General features: G+C 37.8%; 1 protein-coding gene across 1 annotated transcript in view; it reads left to right on the top strand.

The window, feature by feature from the left end:
- Window positions 1-277: 277 nt before the first annotated feature.
- LOC124798989 (dynein axonemal heavy chain 10) overlaps window positions 278-20,758 on the top strand; it is a 1,080,466-nt gene continuing 1,059,985 nt past the window's right edge. The window contains exons 1-5 of the mRNA XM_047262526.1: window positions 278-393; window positions 857-970; window positions 1,059-1,182; window positions 1,280-1,438; window positions 11,327-11,563. Of these exons, the coding sequence (XP_047118482.1) occupies window positions 278-393; window positions 857-970; window positions 1,059-1,182; window positions 1,280-1,438; window positions 11,327-11,563 (750 nt within the window). The remainder of the gene's footprint in view (window positions 394-856; window positions 971-1,058; window positions 1,183-1,279; window positions 1,439-11,326; window positions 11,564-20,758) is intronic.

A 20,758-nucleotide genomic window follows, 5' to 3' on the forward strand; every position in this document is an offset into this window, starting at 1 on the left:
GGAGCTTTGCTTTTACCAGCTGCATTGGCAAATGTTCCTAAGGAAATGGAGAGCCTCTGCCTTGTGTGGACTTTGAATCACAAAATAGCCTGATTCTACCCTTTAATACGGACTCCTACTGGTGTTGGTGATACAAAAGTCTTTTATGTGTGAAAACTGGACAGTTGATGTGTTTTTTAACTTGAAAATAAAAATCATATGGCACCACTTGGAGATAATTTTGGCAATTTTATGAATGGAGATATCTGCCAGTTCTTATTTAGTCTTTCCTCAAGGAATGTTAACCTCTGCTACCACCTTATCCATATTCTGTCAGACTGTTATCTTTTTAGGAGACTGGAGTTCACTAACTATTTACAATAGTTATAAATGGCTTCTCACTTGGTCTGAGCTGCAAGAGATGGCGGTCATATTTGTATGAGGTGTGTTTGCTTGTGCGAATGAATGTGTGTGTGTATTTTCTTTTCTGAAGAAGGCTTGGCCAAAAGCTAACTGCATGACATTCTCTTCATTGAGCCTGCCTGCAACTCGACATATCATCTTTATGGTGAGTGAACTCTGTATTGTCCCTTATATTGTTGTACTCCAAATTCTGTTTCTAAAAGTTTTTTTCTTAAAAATTAGTACTGTATGTATGCTTGAAAATGACAAACTGTCAAAATGAAAATCATTACTGATAAATATTTTGATAGCCATAAGCAATATTTATCATGTTCAAAAATAAAAAGATATTAAACTGTTTCACAAAAGGTTTCCAGTTTTGAAGTGGTGGGAACCTGCATATTGTAACAATAAAATATGGTACATTTCCTAATACTGATTCTCAAGCACTTATAAGTATTTGAAAATTTGAAAGAAAAATTCCATCATGCAGAAAAGAAGACAGAAGAAAGGCCTTTAATAATACTTCTCAGAAATATATACTGTTATCAACTTTCATGTACTGGGATGTGTCAGCTACTACAATGCTGTTTGTTCCTGTACAATTAAGATCTGAATTTAAGATAATAAAAAAGCTATTTTGTGTAAATTAATAGATTTATTAACTTTTCTTACAGGATAAACTTGAAACCTATCATAAACGCAGTCATCCATCATGCAACTGAGTGGAAGGCTCAACTTGGGCAAATACTAGCAAAGAAGACAAAGTCCAATATGCAAGCTTTCAGAGATAGAATGATTGTATGTTGATGCAAATTAAGAAAATAATAATAACAAAATGTAATATTTAGTTTTTTAATTCTGTGCAGTGCTGATTATATAAAAATATTTTTTACAGGATGTGAAGACAAAGCTAGAGCAAAAAATTATTTCATTAGAAACCTTCAAAGATGTATTGCAGGCAATAACTACAATACAGAGAACATCCATTCAAGCAGAAATAGACTACTGTGAAATGCAAGAGACATATCGTACATTGCACTTACATCAAATTGAGGTAAAACGGAGTAATAAAAGTTAACAGCAATGGTCTGTACTCGGATGAGTAATAACTGGCTCATAAAGGCTTATGGCATATAAAATCTTGGGGTTTGTGTAATTTGCAAGAACTGAAGGCGAAGATGATGAAGACAGAATGGTCCATATTTATATTTTCAGTACTGAACTTTTCCTTGGTAAATGGGAAATTAAAAGTCCTTGGATGCAGGGATATTATCATTTATTTTGATGTGTGCCAAAATAAATTAGGTTAGTGACCATTTTTATATGTCTGAGGTACTGAAAATTTCTTCGGGAGGGATGTGGGTTGAGGGCAAACTGTACTTAGTTAATTTACATTTGAGCCAACTAACTCTTAGGTCTGTTAAGGGGATCTTTTAAATTGTTGAGATGTCACTCCTAGATAGATTCAGAAACTATTATGTCAAAAAATAGTTGGGTCAAGCTTACAGTGTAATTTCACTCAACTGCTTTGATGAGAGACGTCTTTTGTGACATCATGAGCTTATGATGCAAAGGATGGAAGTGACCTATTATTAAATTTTGTCTGTGGTTGTTTTAGTCACTGGTGTAAACTATGCTGTTTATTCCAAATATGTCATGATTTATGAGATTGTGGTTAGGCAGGAACCTGAGAGCACACTTGAAATTGTTGCTAGGAAAACAAGTAGCAATCATATTTATAATATTGGTTGACACAAATATTTGGTTATTTCTTTCCATACGTGGCACAATTTCCAAGGGTAAAGTTAGGCAGGAACCTAAGAGCATAACTTCAATTGTTGTGAGTGAAGCGAATAGCTATTATATTTATTATCTTATTTCTAACAAATATTGAGACATGTTTTGAATGTGGTAAGTTTTTTGAGGGTGAGATTAGGCAGGAACATAAGACTGAAGCTCAGATTTTTATAAGTGAAACTATTATTGATTATATTTATAATCTTGTTTCTTTCAATTGTTTGACTGTTTTTCAAATGTGCCACATTTTTTGAGGGCGAGGGTAGGGAGGAAGCTAAGAGAACGGCTCAATGTTGTGAGCGAAACAAGTAGTTATCATATTTATAATCTTGGTTCTTACAAATATTAGGCTATTTTATTTTTTTAATGTGATGTCATGGAAGCATGATGTATTTTAAATGGATTGTTTTTGTAGGGAATGTGTTGGGTAGTGTTGTCAAACTTTGTTACTGAATGTTTTGTGTGTGTGTGTGTGTGTGTGTGTGTGTGTTTGGCAGGGATGTCTGGTACTGCTGTGTTCCATTAAGCTAAATAGATCAAGCAATATTTAATTCCAATTGTGTGTTTTTTGTATTTTTTGGTCCCATTTATTGTACAGGAATTTGTGCATGTTAGTTTTGATTATGTGGTAGGGGTGGCTTCCAAGTGTAATGGTGAGCCACAAAGGTTAACAGTTGTTTGCAATCTGTTGGACCTTCGATACTGCCAGCTTCAAGCCAGTCATCAGATGAAATGGAAACAGCAAAGGGCATCATATTACTGAGCTTAAAAATGTGAGAATGAAGAGTCACCAGATAACTGTCAGATTTTGCTATTTCTGATCATTTATGGCATACTGCTATGATAGTTGTACATTTGTGGAATAGGTACAGTGTCAACTGTAGTACTGAGTGGAGGACTAAGTACAGTGTCAACTGCAGTACTGAGTGGTTAATCAACCTTTTAATATTGTCTCAGCATGATATGACTGTAATCTGTTTTGCAGTGGCATAACAGAACATACAACTTCATCCAAAGTGTTGGTCTAATGGTGGAACACCATATAGAAGTTCTCTGCTGTATATTGAAATGGTGACACACAGTCCATAGTGTTGCTACCATTGACCAGATACCACAAATGCTTCAGAATGCAATGGACACATAAACACAGCCTCTGGCATGTTGGATGGCCAAATATACAGTTTTTGTATAAGCCTTCCTTTAAACTTTACAACAGTAGTAAGGTGTTAGTTTTTATTTTGGAATAGTACCTTTTTTCTGTAAGTTGTACCTTGAAGTGCTTCAGATACTTTGGGATGAAACATTTCCAAAAAGCTTCAAAAATTAGCCCGTACAAAACATGATTCCTACCTATTAATAAGATATGGATTAAAAGCAACGACAATTACTGGACCAAATAAGAACCATCTCTAGGCAGGAGAAATGGAATATATTTGCTGTTGTAATAAGGAAACAAAATTATAAAAAGTAAGGGCTTAGGGCATCTGACAATACCTAGAATCATAAATAAGCCTGTTGGAGACCATTGAACTGAAGTGATTGCAATGATACAGAGAAATGAAGAGGATGCCTTCCCACAAGCCCCCTTGTATTTACTCTCATCAAAATGCCCCAGTGAAGAAACTGAGAAAAAGATTTCATGACAACAGAGAAAAGCAGATTGCAATGTTAGAAAATTTTTAACACAAATATTTATATTTCTGTTGCTGGTGCAATGACAGGTAATGTTACATTAAGCTATGCTTTGTATCTATATTGTAAAAGATGAAGGATACTGTGTTTTAAGGCACTATTATTAATACTACCTCAAGCTGCACTGCAAGCAATGAGGATTAGCAGCCAGCATTGCTGGCTGGTGTACTACAGGCTGCTGCTTCAAATCTAACCACCAGTAATTATCTCTTATGCAGTATTTATCATTTCTGGGAGGTTCTCAAAATGTATTATGGTTGTAATAATTGTTGTTGTGGTCTTCAGTCCAGAGACTGGTTGGATGCAGCTCTCCTTACTACTCTATCCTGTGCAAGATGCTTCATCTCCGAGTAACTACTGTAACCAAAATACTTCTGAATCTGCTTAGTGTATTCATCTCTTGGCCCCCCTCTATGATTTTTACCCTCCACGCTTCCCTCCAGTACTAAATCGGTGATCCTTTGATGCCTCAGAACATGTCCTACCAACCAATCCCTTCTTCTGGACAAGTTGTACTACAAATTATTCTTCTCCCCAATTCTATTCAGAACCTCTTCATTAGTCATGTGATCTACCCATCTAAACTTCAGCATTCTTCTGTAGCACCACATTTCAAAAGCTTATATTTTCTTCTTGTCTAAACTATTTATCTTCAGTGTTTCAAATCCATACATGGCTTCACTCCAAATGAATTGTTTCAGAAAAGACTTCCTGACACTTAAACCTATACTTGATCTTATCAAATTTCTTTTCTTCAGAAATGTTTTCCTCACCATAGCCAGTCTACCTTTTATATCCTCTCTACTTTGACCATCATCAGCTATTTTGCTCAAATAGCAAAACTCATCTACTACTTTAAGTGCCTCATTTCCTAATCTAATTCCCTCAGTATCACCTGGTTTAATTCGAATACATTCCTCTATCCCTGTTTTACTCTTTTTGATGTTCATCTTACATCCTCCTTTCAAGACTCTGTCCATTCCATTCAACTGGTCTTCCAAGTCCTTTGCTGTCTCTGACAGAATTACAATGTCGCTGGCAAACCTCAAAGTTTTTATTTCTTCTCCATGGATTTCAATTCCTACTCCAAATTTTTCTTTTGTTTCCTTTACTTCTTGCTTGATATACAGATGGAATAACATCAGGGATAGACTACAACCCTGTCTCACTCCCTTCTCAACCATCTGATATCCCTTTCATGCCCCTCGGCTCTTATAACTGCCATGTGGTTTCTGCACAAATTGTAAATAGCCTTTCGCTCCCTGTATTTTACCCCTGCCTCTTTCAGAATATGAAAGGCAGTATTCCAGTCAACATTGTCAAAAGCTTTCTCTAAGTCTACAAACACTAGAAGCATAGGTTTGCCTTTCCTTAATCTATCTTCTGACATAAGTTGTAGGGTCAGTATTGTGTCCCATGTTCCAACATTTCTACAGAATCCAAACTGATCTTCTGCAAGGTCAGCTTCTACCAGCTTTTCCATTTGTCTGTACACAATTTGTGTTAGTATTTTGCAGCCGTGGCTTATTAAATGGATAGTTCAGTAACTTTCACACCTGTCAACACCTGCTTTCTTTGGGATTGGAATTATTATATTCTTCTTGAAGTCTGAGGGTGTTTCACCTGTCTCATACGTCTTGCTCACCAGATGAAAGAGTTTTGTCATGGCTGGCTCTCCTGAGGCTATCAGTAGTTCTAATGGTGTGATATCTACTCCTGGGGACTTGTTTCAACTTAAATCTTTCAATGCTCTTGCCTTTTTACCTACTTGATCCTCTGCTGCCTTAAGTGTTTCATCTCTCTTCTTCTACTGTATTTATTTCCCCTCTTCTTGTCAATCGTTCCCTAATCCTCTCTCTGAAACTCTCTACAACCTCTGGTTGTTTCAGTTTATCCAGGTCCCATCTCCTTAAATTCCTACCTTTCTGCAGTTTCTTCAGTTTTAATCTACAGTTCATAACCAGTAAATTGTGGTCAGAGTCCACATCTGCCCCTGGAAATGTCTTACAATTCAAAACCAGGTTCCACATAAACAACCTTCTTTCATGATTCTTAAACCAAGCTATGATTAGGTTATTCTCTGTGCAAAGTTCTACCAGGTGGCTTCCTCTTTCATTCCTTTCCCCCAGTCCATATTCACCTACTACTTTTCCTTCTCTTCCTCTTCCTTTTCCTCCTATCAAAATCTGGTCCCCCATGACTATTAAAATTTCAGCTCCCTTAACTATCTGAATGGTTTATTTCATGGCATCATACATATCTTGTATCTCTTCATCATCTGCGAAGCTAGTTGGCATATAAAGTGGTACTACTGTGGTAGGCATGGACTTGGTGTCTATCTTCGGTACAGTAAAGCGTTTACTATACTGTTCATAGTAGCTTATCCGTGTTCCTATTTTTTTTTTTTTTAATTCATTGTTAAACGAACTCCTGCATTACCCCTATTTGATTTTGTATTTATAACCCTGTAGTCACCTGACCAGAAGTCTTGTTCTTCTTGCTACCAAACTTCACTAATTCCCACTATATCTAACTTTAACCTATCCATTTCCCTTTTTAAATTTTCTGACGGATTAAGGGATCTGACATTCCATGCTTTGATCTGTACAATGGCAGTTTTCTTTCTCCTGATAATGACGTTCTCCTGAGTAGTCCCCATCCAGAGATCCGAATGGGGAACTATTTTACCTCCAGAATATTTTACCCAAGAGGATGCCATCATCATTTAACCATACAGTAAAGCTGTATGCCCTCAGGAAAAATTACATTCATAAATCCTCCTTGCTGTTAGCTGTTCGCAGTACCAACACAGCAATGCCATTTTGGTTGATGTTACATGGCCAGATCAGTCAGTCATCCATACTGTTGCCGATGCAACTACTGAAAAGGCTGCTGCCCCTCTTCAGGAACAACTTATTTGTCTTACCTATCCACAGATACCCCTCCATTCTGGTTGCACCTATGATACAGCTATGTATATCACTGTGGCACGCAAGCCTCCCTACCAATGGATATATATTTGTACATACTGGTTTAGTAATTGCATCGATATGAAGACCTCATGGAATTGTTATTGTTGGCACAAATGTAACTACACTACCTGATGGTGGCTCAATTACAAGCTGGGGAGCAGAACCCCAGAAGAGGGAACGAATCTCAATGTGTGACTTAACTTAGGGGGGAGAAAAGAGTCCAAACTCTGCATAGAGAACAAGCATGAAGGAAAACCCAACACACAACCACCAAGAATGACTGACTATCGAGCACATGGCACAGAGACCTGTGCAAGGCTAAGGCTTTGTCACAGGGTTGAAATCATTGTTACAATGATTTGAATTGCCCAGTCAGGTCTATTGCTGCCAGTAGGTAAAGAACGGTGTCAGTGGCACTGCCCATGTCACACTTCACACATACCCTCCATGACAGTGTTTTGTAGTATTCTGCTCCATACCCATACCAGTACCTCTGCACCAGTTTTGATGTCCACTGGATGGGGCACTAAATCTGGACTATATGATGTTTGTATAGCCATTGGCATTCTCTAGATTGTGTAACAAGCAACAGCAGAATTGGAGAAAGCCCAAGATTCCCTGGCAGTGGATCAACTGCCAGTGCAACTTGCTCTGCTGGGAGGATGACAAACTGTGGAGGTTGGGGTAATGATTAGTCTGCTGACATTGGCAGAAGTGTGAGGGATATGCTACTGGTGAGGAGGGAAAGAAGGGCACATGTTCAAACTCCATAGGCTCCACAGTGGGAGGCACAATAGCTAGTCCCACTGGTGCCCTATTCCACAGTTGAAAGTTGGATGCAGGAGGGTTTGGTGGGGGCAGCAATATAGAAGCATGCTGCTGTCATTGGGAGCCTCCACTGGGACAACACTGCAAAGTTACTGCAATCACTGCCACATCTTGAGGACATGCATCCCTTGACATGACCTACCAGATGAAAATAAATAATAAATGCACAAATAGTCATGGTGTTCTCTAAAAAATCTTGTTATACTGTTTTATCATTTGTGAGTATCATTCGTTGGAGAGGTGAGTGTAAGGTTACACATCACCTTTCCAGAATGATATGTAACAATACATCTTCCCCCACTTAGAGGGACAATCTCATGACAGATTCATTCACTGTACTTTAACACATACATTAATTCCTGCAATTAAGCATTTTCCCAATCTTCTGAGTTATTATTAGTTCACAGTTAAACAGTATTATGTTATAACAATTCTTTCCCAATCAACAACTGTCATCCAACCTCTTCATTGGAAAACATCTGTAAATAAACAAATAAATAAAATAAAATAAGTGCTCGTTGACTGTCACGCAACTGTCATTGGCACCACTAGCTGCTGCATAGTTGATGGGCACCAGTTGAATACTACCATCAATCTTAACAGTCGCCGACCACCATCATTACACTCATGGGCTTAATACTCTTCAACATATACTGCGGTGGTTGAATTGAAAATTTTTTCAATTGAAAAATGTGAACTTTCACAGCTGGAAATGTTATATTTAATTATACGCTCCAGGCTATTATGCCATGTTCAAATGGATTTCACATTAATGTAAAATTCCTGGGACCATGGCATAATAGCATGAAATATTTTTTAGTACTAACTTTAATTGTCATTTATCTGCTATACATCCCTTTTTGAATGGTTGACTTCAAGTGCATTTACTTAGCTATATGTTTCCTCTTGATGCTCTGTTATTGGCTTTGTTATTGACTTGGTTGTTTTGGACAACCACACTGTCCTTCTAGAGTAATTTCATTCTTTTGGCTGTTATTATTATTGTTCCACATTCTAGTTTTCTTCCAGCAATAATCAATCTAAGTCCTGGCACCAGGGTGCCAGAATGTAATGCTCCCTTGGTTATTCTCAAACTTTTGGTATATCTCAAGCAGTGAATGCCTACTCGCCTTTAATTATCAATTGTGGACTTCTTCACAGAATTATGCAGAATTTGCTGAAAGACAAAGATTTGGTATAATATTCATTTTTGTAAATAAATGTGACTCTTATTACAATCAAACAATGGAAAATCCAGGATGGAATGTAACAATATTATGAAAAGGAAAGTTGCTACTCACCATATGGTGGAGATTCTGATTCACAGATAGACACAACAAAAAAGACTCTTGCCAATAAAGTTTTTAGCCTTCGTCAAAAATGGATGACAGACAGACACACACACACACACACACACACACACACACACACACACACACACACACACAACTGCAGTCTCAGGCAATGTAAACCACACTGTGAGCAGCATGATGGAAATGGTGACTGGGTGGTGGTATGGAGAAGGCTGGGGTAGGGAAGGGGGAGGATAGTAGGGTAGGGGTGGCGTACAGTGAAGTGAAGTGCTGCAGGTTAGATGGAGGGCAAGGGCAGAGGTGGGGAGAGCAGGTGGGGGGCGTGGGGGGGGGGGGGGGGGTAGCGGAAAAGGAGAGTCCCACTGAGGAGCATTCCCCTCATAACTCAGTACCATCCAGGACTGGAGCAACTGAATTACATTCTCTGCCAGGGTTTTGACTACCCCTTGTCATGCCCTGATATGAAAAATGTCCTGCCATCTGTCCTTCCCAGTCCTCCCACAGTGGTATTCCACCGTCCACCAAAACTAGACAATATATTCGTCCATCCCTACACAACCCCTGCTCCCAACCCCTTACCTCATGGCTCATACCCCTGTAATAGACCTACTTGATACAAGACCTGTCCTATACATCCTCCCACCACCACCACCACCTACTCCACAAACATCACCTATTCCATCAAAGGCACAGCTACCTATGAAACCAGCCTTGTGATGTACAAGCTAAGTTGCAACCACTGTGCTCCATTTTGTGTGGAAATGACAACCAACAAGCTGTAGCTGTCTGTCTGCATGAGTGGCCACCAACAAACTGTGGCCAAGAAACAAGTGGACCACCCTGTTGCTGAGCATGCTGCCAAACATGACACCTTTTATTTCAGTGACTGCTTCACAACCTGTGCCATATGGATCCTTCCTGTCAACTCCAGCTTTTCTGAATTGCACAAGTGGGAACTTTCCCTGCAGTACATCCTATGTTCCCATAACCCTCGTGGCCTCAACCTTAGTTAGTCACTGTCCTTTCCCTGTTCCCATTCTAGCTCTACATAGGCCTCATTCCACCATCACACCCAGTCTTTTTACTTCTCTCCTTTTCCACTAACACCCTCCCCAACTCTCCAGTGCCCTCTGCCTAACCTGCAGCTCCCCACATCCGCCACCCCTACCCCACTATCCCTCTCCTCACCCCTCCTGTCCCAGGTTCCTCCTTACCCCACCTAGTCGCCTCTTCCTCAGGCACTGGTGTTGCTGCTCGCAGTGTGGTTTCAGTTACCTGAGACTGCAGTTGCATTTGTATGTGTGTGTGTGTGTGTGTGTGTGTGTGTGTGTGTGTGTGTGTGTTGTGGTCCGTCATCTATTTTTGACGAAGGCACTACTGGCGAAAAGCTTTATTTGTTACAGTCTTTTTGTTGTGCCTATCTGTGACTCAGCATCTCTGCTATATGGCGAGTAGCAACTAACCTTTTCATAATATTATGACTCTTATAAGATATACCTGTAAATGTGCAATTCAGTACAGGGCAGGGATCTTCTAATTATAAATACAGACTTGAGAGCATTACTAGAACCTTATGATTCAAAATCAGGATTACGAATGAATATACAATACAATTTTCATATGACTTCCAAAGTTAATCCCATGATTGTTTGGCTTTGGCTTTTTTTCCTGGACCAGTGCACTATTTTATCTTAGGCCACCATTATGTGTGGAAATGCTCACACAGGTACTTCCTCTCGCAAAATTACTGCAGTCACTGTCATGTCCTGAAGACCTGCATCCCTTGATACGACTCACCACATGGAAATAAATAATAAAATCACACAGTAGTCATGATTTGCTATAAAATAATTTGTTATACCATTTTATTTTTCATAGGTGTCATTCATTGGAAAGACATATGAAGGTTTATACATCACTCTTCTGGAGTGATACATAACAGCACAACATTTCCTACCATTGAAATTTTATTTGAGGCTGTTTATAATAAGTCCAGAATGTTTTCTCATTTTTTACACTTAAGCAATTCAAATTGACCTAGAGGTACTCCTAAAGAAGAAATTAATTATCAATAGTAAAAGTATTGGGGGTTGGTCGGTTTGGGGGATTAAAGAGACCAGACTGCTATGGTCATCGGTCAGTATTGCAAGGGCTTTTGCATGTTAATAAATTTGAGAACTTTCATGAATTTGTTATTTTATTTCTTCTATTTGAATATTGTTATTGTTTTATGAAACTAAAACTAATTCTTAGGGAAAATGAAAAGCAGTATTGTTAATTGAAAGAGACTATGTACTTCATCTTAATAAAATTGATTGTTTTGTGTGTGTTTTATTTTAGTATCCTCATGAGGATGAAATAGAAGCACATCAGCTGCAGAAGGAATGGGAAGAACTGTATTTGGCATCAATTAGACGTACATACAATCTGGAGTCAACGAAAGCACGTTTTGCTACAATGTCACAGAAGCAGATTGATGACTTTGCTCAGCGGTGTGAGGCATTTGCATGTCGATTTCAAGCAGAAGGTCCTGGTTCTGTAGAAAGAGATCTTGATCGTGGTTTAGAACTTGTTGATGTAAGTTGTTTAGTTCTAAACTACACTTGTTGTTAATTTTCGTATCTCTCTCTGCCTCTTTTTATTTCTTGCACCTCTGGCCCTTGTTGTGCAAACAGACTACAGTCACATTCAAATTATTTGCTGAAACTGATTTTACTATTCACATATTTCTTCTATCCATAATTTTTTTTTATCAAAAATGTATTATCCTTGTACATAATACTTCTTATACTTGTGTTTCTGATAATATATTGAGACAAGACGGCTGTCTTCACAAATTCCCCAGGTTATCCGTGGTCATTTTAGTTCAGCACATTCTTCCTATCTTAATCTCAGCTAATATACCAATGAAAATCATTTAATTTGCATAAAATTATATTTATATAATTTTATATGAATTTATATGAATTTTATATTTTGCCTAGTACTGTTGTCATCAGCACACATTGTATGAAAAAGTTTCGAAAAATTGTGCATTATAAACTGTAAATTCGTGTAGCAGGCACCTACTGAAAGCATGGTTGGCATAAATAATTGAGACACCTAGAGAATTACCCAGCACCAATCCACTGCCTTAAAATTCTGATGTTTCCCTTATTAAATTTAAAATAATTATGGACATGATAATTTACTCCCACCTTGGCATTTCACATTAGTATCTGTCACATCAGTTTCTAAAAGATAACTCGTTAGACAAATACCAGAGGACCTCATTGCTTCTAAAAGATTGGTGAAATATAATGGGCAAGCAGTTGCATGCTGTAAATATGCCTGGGATACTGAATAAATTTTAAATGCTTTCACATGACATGCTCTATTTTATAGAAAGTGACAGTTCACTACCATCATTCTGTGTGACCATCTTAGTTGTTTCATTGTGGACAGCATCAACAGTCTTCAGATTTCAGCAACCAAGCTGTTCTGTGTATCATACAGCCATAAATGAGCCGAGACTTGCAAATACTCTGACATTGGAGCAGATACATTCTGTATCTTCCCATGTCCTCATGCCTTGTGCCTAACAAACTTTAAACTATTGAGAGCTCGAAGGAACCAAGCTCTCAGAATTGGGCAAGTATGGCAGTCAGGTAAGTTTTTTATCAAAAACTTTACCAATTCCTTCAAATTTAAAATAATATTTTAAGAACAGAGAGATTAAAAAATGACTTGAACTGTTAAAAGAACACATTTTTCAGTGAAAATTTTAAAACCAGTGTTTTCCACCCAATCATTAAGCCTCTTGATTGTTAGATGCAGGTAATGTTTGATTCCAAGGAAACTTGGAGGACAATGAGAAAATTAAAAAATTATTCACTAATGCAGAGCACTGAACAGCAGTCCTTAGTATGGGTGCTATACTATTTATTGCAATTAAAAGCCGGCCGCGGTGGTCTAGCAGTTCTAGGCGTGCAGTCCGGAACCGCGCGGCTGCTACGGTCGCAGGTTCGAACCCTGCCTCGGGCATGGATGTGTGAGATGTCCTTAGGTTAGTTAGGTTTAAGTAGTTCTAAGTTCTAGGGGACTGATGACCACAGATGCTAAGTCCCATAGTGCTCAGAGCCATTTGAACCATTTTGAACCATTTGCAATTAAAAATAAACACTGAAGTGCCAAAGAAACTGGTATACGCGTGCATATTCAAATATAGAGATATGTAAACAAGTGGAATACAGTGCTGTGGTCGGTAACACCTATGTAAGACAACAAGTGTCTGGCGCAGTTTTTAGATCAGTTACTGCTGCTGCAATGACAAGTTATCAAGATTTAAGTGAGTTTGAACGTGGTGTTATAGTTGCCACACGAGCAATGGGACACAGCATCTCTGAAGTAGCAACGAAGTGGGGATTTTGCCGTATGACCATTTCATGAGCGTACCATGAATATCAGGAATCTGATAAAACATCAAATCTCTGACATTGCTGTAGCTGTAAAAAGATACTGCAAGAACAGGACCAATGACAACTGGAGAGAATTGTTGAACATAACATTCAACCCTTCCGAACGTTGATTTCTATGCTGGGCCATCAACAAGTGTCAGTGTGTGAACCATTCAATGAAACATCATCACTATGGGCTTTCGGAGCTGAAGGCCCACTCGTGTACCCTTGATAACTGCACGATACAAAACTTTATGCTGTGTGTGGACCCGTCTACTTCAATATTGGACTGTTGACGAATATAAACTTGTTGCCTGGTTGAATGAGTCACTTTTTCAAATTGTATCAAGTGGATGGCCTGGTACAGGTATGCAGACAATCTCTTGAATCCATGGCCCTTGCATGTCAGCAGGGGACTGTTCAAGCTGGTGGAGGTTCTGTAATGGTGTGGGGCATTTGCAGTTGGAATCATATTGGACCCCTGATACATCTAGATATGACTCTGACAGGTGACACCACAAGCCTTCTGTCTGTTCACCTGCATCCATTCGTGTCCCTTGTGCATACCGACAGACTTGGGAAATTCCAGCAGGACAATGTGACATCCTACACATCCATAATTGCTACAGAGTGGCTCTGGAACACTCTTCCAAGTTTAAACACTTCTGCTGACCACCAAACTCCACAGACATGTACATTATTGACCATATCTGGAATGCCTTGCAACGTGATGTTCAGATGAGATCTCCATCCCCTTGTACTCTTACGGATTTATGGACAGTGCCGCAGGATTCGTGATGTCATTTCACTTCGGCACTATTTCAGATATTAGTCAAGTCCATGCCCTGTTGTGTTGCGGCACTTCTGTGTGCTCATGGGGGTCCTACATTATATTAGACAGATGTACCAATTTCTTGGGCTCTTCAGTGTAAGAACATGGGAACTGCAGAATACTTAAGGACTACTTCAGAGAATGACACAACTATGATCCACATAAAGAAGAATTTCCTTTTGATAATGTAATCCAAATACAATCAGACTCAAAGCCAACAATGTGAAAGGAAATCATAAACCAACTTAAAAATAACAAAGCATCAGGAGAAGACAATATAATTGCTGAGTTGTGCAAACACTGTAGTGACAACATTATTCTATGTCTAACAGAAATCATTAATGAAATTTGGACAACAAACAGCTTACCATCAGACTTGACATTGGCATTACTACATCCACTACATGAAAAAGGAAAGAAAACTTACCATAACAATTATAGAGAGATGTTCCTCATACCAGTGTCGTATAGGATAATGTCCCTGGTACTTTTAAAGAGAGCTGAAGGAATTCTCAACCCACAACTAGTGAATGGGTAGGTGGAAATGGATTAATAATTGCTTGAATAGTTGCAAAATTGATTTTGAAAGAATAGTCGAAAAATTTTTGAAGGAATTTATTAATCTGTGCACAGTCTTGGTTGAACCAATATCAACAGACCTGCAATATCATTACATTCAAGGTCAATACATACTGTTGCTTCCAGTAGTGTGCAGTACCAAATAATCACTGCAACCATTGAAATTATTGATCTGTCACATGTAGCACAATATTTTTAGTATAAGTAAACCAAGTTTAATAGGTGCCTATCAAGTCTGAATCATTGCCTTCACATTAATTCCATTGTGTTTAGTCTTGAGTGTAGTAATGCTGATCCAGGAACTCTCCTCCATACACTGCATGAATTATTCTTGCCTGCACCGAGCCTCTTGATGCAGGATCTCGGTGGTGAGTGAAATGATGAACAGATAGGATTTGAACTCTTAATTGTGTGAATAAATACTCCTTTTCTTAATAGCTTTTTATAATACTTTTAATGAACACTTAACATACACATTTTTAACAATGCTGACATGATGAATCCAAACATACATCTGTACGCTACCACTTCCCAAAACAAAAGTGTGAAGATACATGAGTTAATAAGTTGAAGAGCATGTTTCTTACTTTGTTTCATACAGATGTTTAGTGATGTATCAAAACATTATCCTTGCTACAAAACAACTTGTTAATTACCTTTGACAGGGTCTATAACTCATTCAATTTACACATACCTTATATATAAGAAAAGAAAAGAATGAAAAATTAATATGATTCAATGCACTAGGAGAATATCAAAAAGGATTTAGGAAGGGAAGGGTTTGACAGAGCAAATACTAAATCTAAAGAACACAATAGAAATGAGGAAAATCAGAAACTTGAAATATGTGGTAAGGCACTTTAATCATTTGATAAAAATACACTAATCAGCATTTTAAAGGAAATTGGGGTCAAAAATAAAACATCAATAATATTTAAATGAATTGTAACAAACATGACACCAAGAATAAAATGTATGGAGGAACTGTCAAAACCTTTTGAAATAAAATGAGGAGTATGATGTGATGGTTTATCACACCTATTTTTTAACTGCACGTGTGAGAAGGTAGTGAGAGAAAGAAGAAAATCCATCAATATTAAGGTTGTTCAACTAGGAAGAAACAGAAATAAAATCACCATAGATTGTCCAGTTTTTGCAGATGACATGACATTAATTAATGACTCACTACATAGTGCCAAAGAACAAATCACAGAACTACAGAAACAAGCAGATAAAAATATCATTTGAAAAAACACATTTCATAACAAATATTAATGATGCCCTTCCAAGTTTTAAAATTCATAACAACACAGTATCTAAAACAAACTGTTTTAAATAACGAGAACAGATAGCAAGTAACACAAAAGAAAAGATGGCTTTAGAAAACAGAGTGCATAAAATGGAAAGGTCAATCCAAATGACAAAAAATATATATAACAAAAAGCTTTATCCTGGTGCACAAAACTAAGACACTATTAAATAGTGGTAAGGCATGACTAACTGTATGCAGGAGAAATACATAAATTAACAAGATTTTGAGATCTTGAAAAACTAGGAAAAGTTGAAAGAAGAATTCCAAGGAAAATACTGGGACCTAGATGAAATAGTAGAATTAAATATAAATTAAGATCAAACGAGAGCTTTATTTGAAAATGGAAAAGCTAACTGATACACTGAGAAAAAGAAGACTACAGTTTTATGGCCACATATACCAAATGGATAACAACGGACTGACCAGTCAGATCTTCAACTTACTGAACAGCTGCAAATCCAAACCCACATGTTTCATTGGAACTGACAGAGATATGAAAAACACAGGAATTAGAATACTAGACATGATAGATAACAGAATACTTTTTAGAGAAGCAACACAAAAGGCATGATTTCAGGAAAGAAATAGGTCTGCAAAAGGAAGAAAGTGGACCCAGGAAGAAAAGGAACGACACTGTCAGAGGATGAAGGAAGTCCAGGAGCGATGAAAATGAAACACAAAGAAGAAAAACCAAAGTTCATTTATTGTACCTTCCAAAAGGGTTATTTCAATAAATAAATATGAGTTAAGTCACTGTTTAATTAAACAATAATAACATAAAATTTCGTTGTATCTCTCTGTCTCTGCGTGCAAGTGTTACCCCCTCAGTAATGACCCACTCACAGCATTAAACAGCACAGTTGCATCAGATGCCAGCCACATGCTTATTCACTCATTAATCATCTCATATACAATTGCCTCATTGTGGGATTGTGCTCTTAGCTAAGAATCTGGGGTATCTTTTTTGCACAGATAATAATTTTTTTCTCAGTTTGCTCTCTGCTTAAATTACGGCTGCTATGCTTGTACATACAACAGCACAACTTTATCATTGTGTTAGCTGAAGGAATAATGAAGGATTACGTATGAGCTCACAATTGTAAAACGACAATGGAATGATATAATACAATGTTATTTGTGGTTGGCATACTTTAGACATAGGTGCACCTGCTCAAGGATTAAAGGAAGAGAACCCACTAGGTTTTAATAGAGTGAACCCCACTGAGAAATCATATACAAAGCACTGACTGCATCTGCCCATCATCTGGAGTTGTCATGCAGTCCTGGTTGTCATCTGAATCATCATATAGCTCTTAAATGGTGTGTGTTGATTGCTGACTGCGCTACCTATGTGCATCATATAGAAACTGCTGACTGGGAATTGCAGGCTGCTAATCAATGTTAAATTGGACGAGTGTACCTGCTGCTTTCTATGTCAGTGCTCTTTTTAACAGATCTTGCAGATTGAGTTTGCATCCGATAAACTTATAATGCACACTAATCTTCTATATTTGTTTTTGGCAAGCAACCTCTGATTTACTTTTGCTGAAGGCCAATTTAAATTAATTTAAATTTATTCAATGTATGGAAAATCATCTTTCTACGTGCTGCATTGTTAGATAATACTTAATGGCCTATTTTTCATGCTGTTGATTTTCTTGGCAATGTATTCTTTAATAATGTTGTCCAGAGAAATTCACTTTCATTTCTTCTGTAATTCATTATCAATATTTAAAAAAATTTTCCCAGTTGACATATACAGCACTTAATACAATTTTGATATATTATAAAAAATTATATCATTTCCATTTAACATCAGCTCTTTCTTGGTGTGGAAAAAAAAGGGCATGTTCCACATCCACAAGGATCTCCTCAGCTCGGATCTATGTTACGAAAGACTAATCTAATCTAATCTAATCTAACATTATATCTAAAAACAAAGATGATGAGACTTACCAAACAAAAGTGCTGGCAGGTCGATAGACACACAAAAAAACACAGACATACACACAAAATTCAAGCTTTCGCAACAAACGGTTGCTTCATCAGGAAAGAGGGAAGGAGAGGGAAAGACAAAAATGTCTGCTTGTGTCTGTGTATGTGTGGATGGATATGTGTGTGTGTGCAAGTGTATACCTGTCCTTTTTTTCCCCCTAAGGTAAGTCTTTCCGCTCCCGGGATTGGAATGACTCCTTACCCTCTCCCTTAAAACCCACATCCTTTTGTCTTTCCCTCTCCTTCCCTCTTTCCTGATGAAGCAACTGTTTGTTGCGAAAGCTTGAATTTTGTGTGTATGTTTGTGTTTGTTTGTGTGTCTATCGACCTGTCAGCGCTTTTGTTTGGTAAGTCTCATCATCTTTGTTTTTAGATATATTTTTTCCGCGTGGAATGTTTCCCTCTATTATATTCTAATCTAACATTATGTACATTATCTGATAAACATGTCTGGATACCCCCATGTAATGCAGAATTGAGCACTTAATTGCACGAGAGGCAGGCCTGCCAGGATAAAAGGAGGCAGGGTGTATTGTGTTGTCAGTAGAGGAGCAGTAACATGAGAATGGGTGAGACAGGAGAGCCCAGTGACTTCAGATGTGGACTAATCATTGGATGTCACCTGAGTAATAGATCAATCAGGGACATGTGAAACTACCTAAAGCTACCCAAGTTGACTGTTCATGATGTGACTGTGAAGTGGAAATGTGAAGGAACAACTACAGTTAAACCAAGACCAAGTAGACATCATGTACTTTTGGACAGGAAACAGTGAGTCTTGTGGAGTTTTGGTGTAAAAAATTGCATGAAATCAATGGAAGGGTCACTCATGAGTTCCAAAGCACTACCAGCCGTCCAGCATACACAGTGACTGTGCGTAGATAGTTAAAAAGAATGGATGGGGTACAATGCTCGAGCAGCTCCTTGTAAGTCACACATTTCTGCATTCAGTGATAAGTGACACTTGAGGTGGCATGAAGATCAATGTCACTGGACAGAGGATGACTCAAACCAAATGATTCGGAGTGGTGACTGATGCAATATCCTGTGGCATCCGATGGAAGGGTTTTAGTTTAGCAAATATGTGGAGAATGTTACCTGACTTTGTGTAGTGCCAACTGTGAACTCTGAAGGGGGTGACATTATGGTAGGCAATGTGTTTTGTGGTTAGGGTGTGACCTTCTTATTGCACTTAAGAAAACATTACAGACAGAAGGATGTGAACACATTTTACAGCATTGTGTACTGCCTACAGCAGAGGAACAGTGCTGAAATGATGATTGTTTATTCTGCACGATACCCCCTGTTATAAAGCAGATTCTGTAAGACAATGGTTTGTGGAACATGGCTTTCCTGAAATGAACTGGCCTGCTCAGTCCTGAGTTGAACCTATTGGAAAACTCTTGGGATAAGTTAGAACACTTGACTTCGTAAAAGATCCTAGCTTCCAATATCACTACATTTTCTGATTTTGGCTCTCAAGTAATCATGGACAGCCATGACTCCACTGACATTCTAACACCTCATTGAAAGTGTCCCAAACAGAGTTCTAGCCATCATAAACGTTAAGGATGGTCACATCTCATATTAATATCAACTAATAGTTCTCCAGATACTTTTGATCAAATAATGTAGGCTTAATTCACACTACCATATAGTTTTCTTTAAATCACTATACAGCAGCACTATACAGTGATGATGTGAAGCCTACAATCATTAATTCATATCCACACATTTCAAGTAAAAGTCATGAAATATTCTTCTATTTGAGCAAAAAACTCATAAATATTCTTCTGTAAATTAGTTCTCTTTCAAATGTTTTATTCTTCTTAAGACATCTTGACTTCTCAGGTAATCTTCATGTAAAAATTATTCACTCCAAATTCATATTTCAAACGTGGCTACCACATGAGAGGTTTCTGGGTGGTGAAACCATGAAAAATTGCTTTAGGTTTCCTTCTTTATAAACATTGCTGAGTAATTGCTGAGTAATTCTTCTCCAATCTCTGTTCTTGAAATGACTTGCACTGTTATGTATAATGATTCACCTTTATCAAGTGTAAATTTCATTCAGACCAAAATGATCTGCAGATATTTTACTATAGCATTCACAAATCCATTGTTGAATAATATCTTCACTGATGACTCTTGAAGTTGCCCACTCTGATGCTCACCTTATGCACTCAATGCAGTGCTGAAACACCATGCCATACTTGCCATGATGTAAAGGCATCTGCTGGTAAACTCTTAAGTGCCTCGTGCTGCCCAAGCCTGAAACAAAAATACAACACAACAACTTTTTGTACTAACACATAATATCATATGTACTCTTAAAACTATGTGCCTGCTTATTATTTAAAATGTTACCTTTAACACCATGTTGATTACTAACATGTTTGCTATTTATGTACAATGAAGGTACAGATAACTTCACACCTGAATTTAATTCCTCAAAATTTCTGTAATCTCACAGTAATTAAAGCTGTTATGGAGGTTACAGATAGTCATTTTATTCATAGCATTCCAACTGTTCTGATTTCATAGGACATCTATTAAGACATTAGGGAATGTTTCATAGGTTTGGAGGGGGGGAAACAAATGAGGGAGAGAGAGAGAGA

Source organism: Schistocerca piceifrons, chromosome 5, assembly GCF_021461385.2.
Source record: "Schistocerca piceifrons isolate TAMUIC-IGC-003096 chromosome 5, iqSchPice1.1, whole genome shotgun sequence".
Classification (NCBI taxonomy): domain Eukaryota; kingdom Metazoa; phylum Arthropoda; class Insecta; order Orthoptera; family Acrididae; genus Schistocerca; species Schistocerca piceifrons.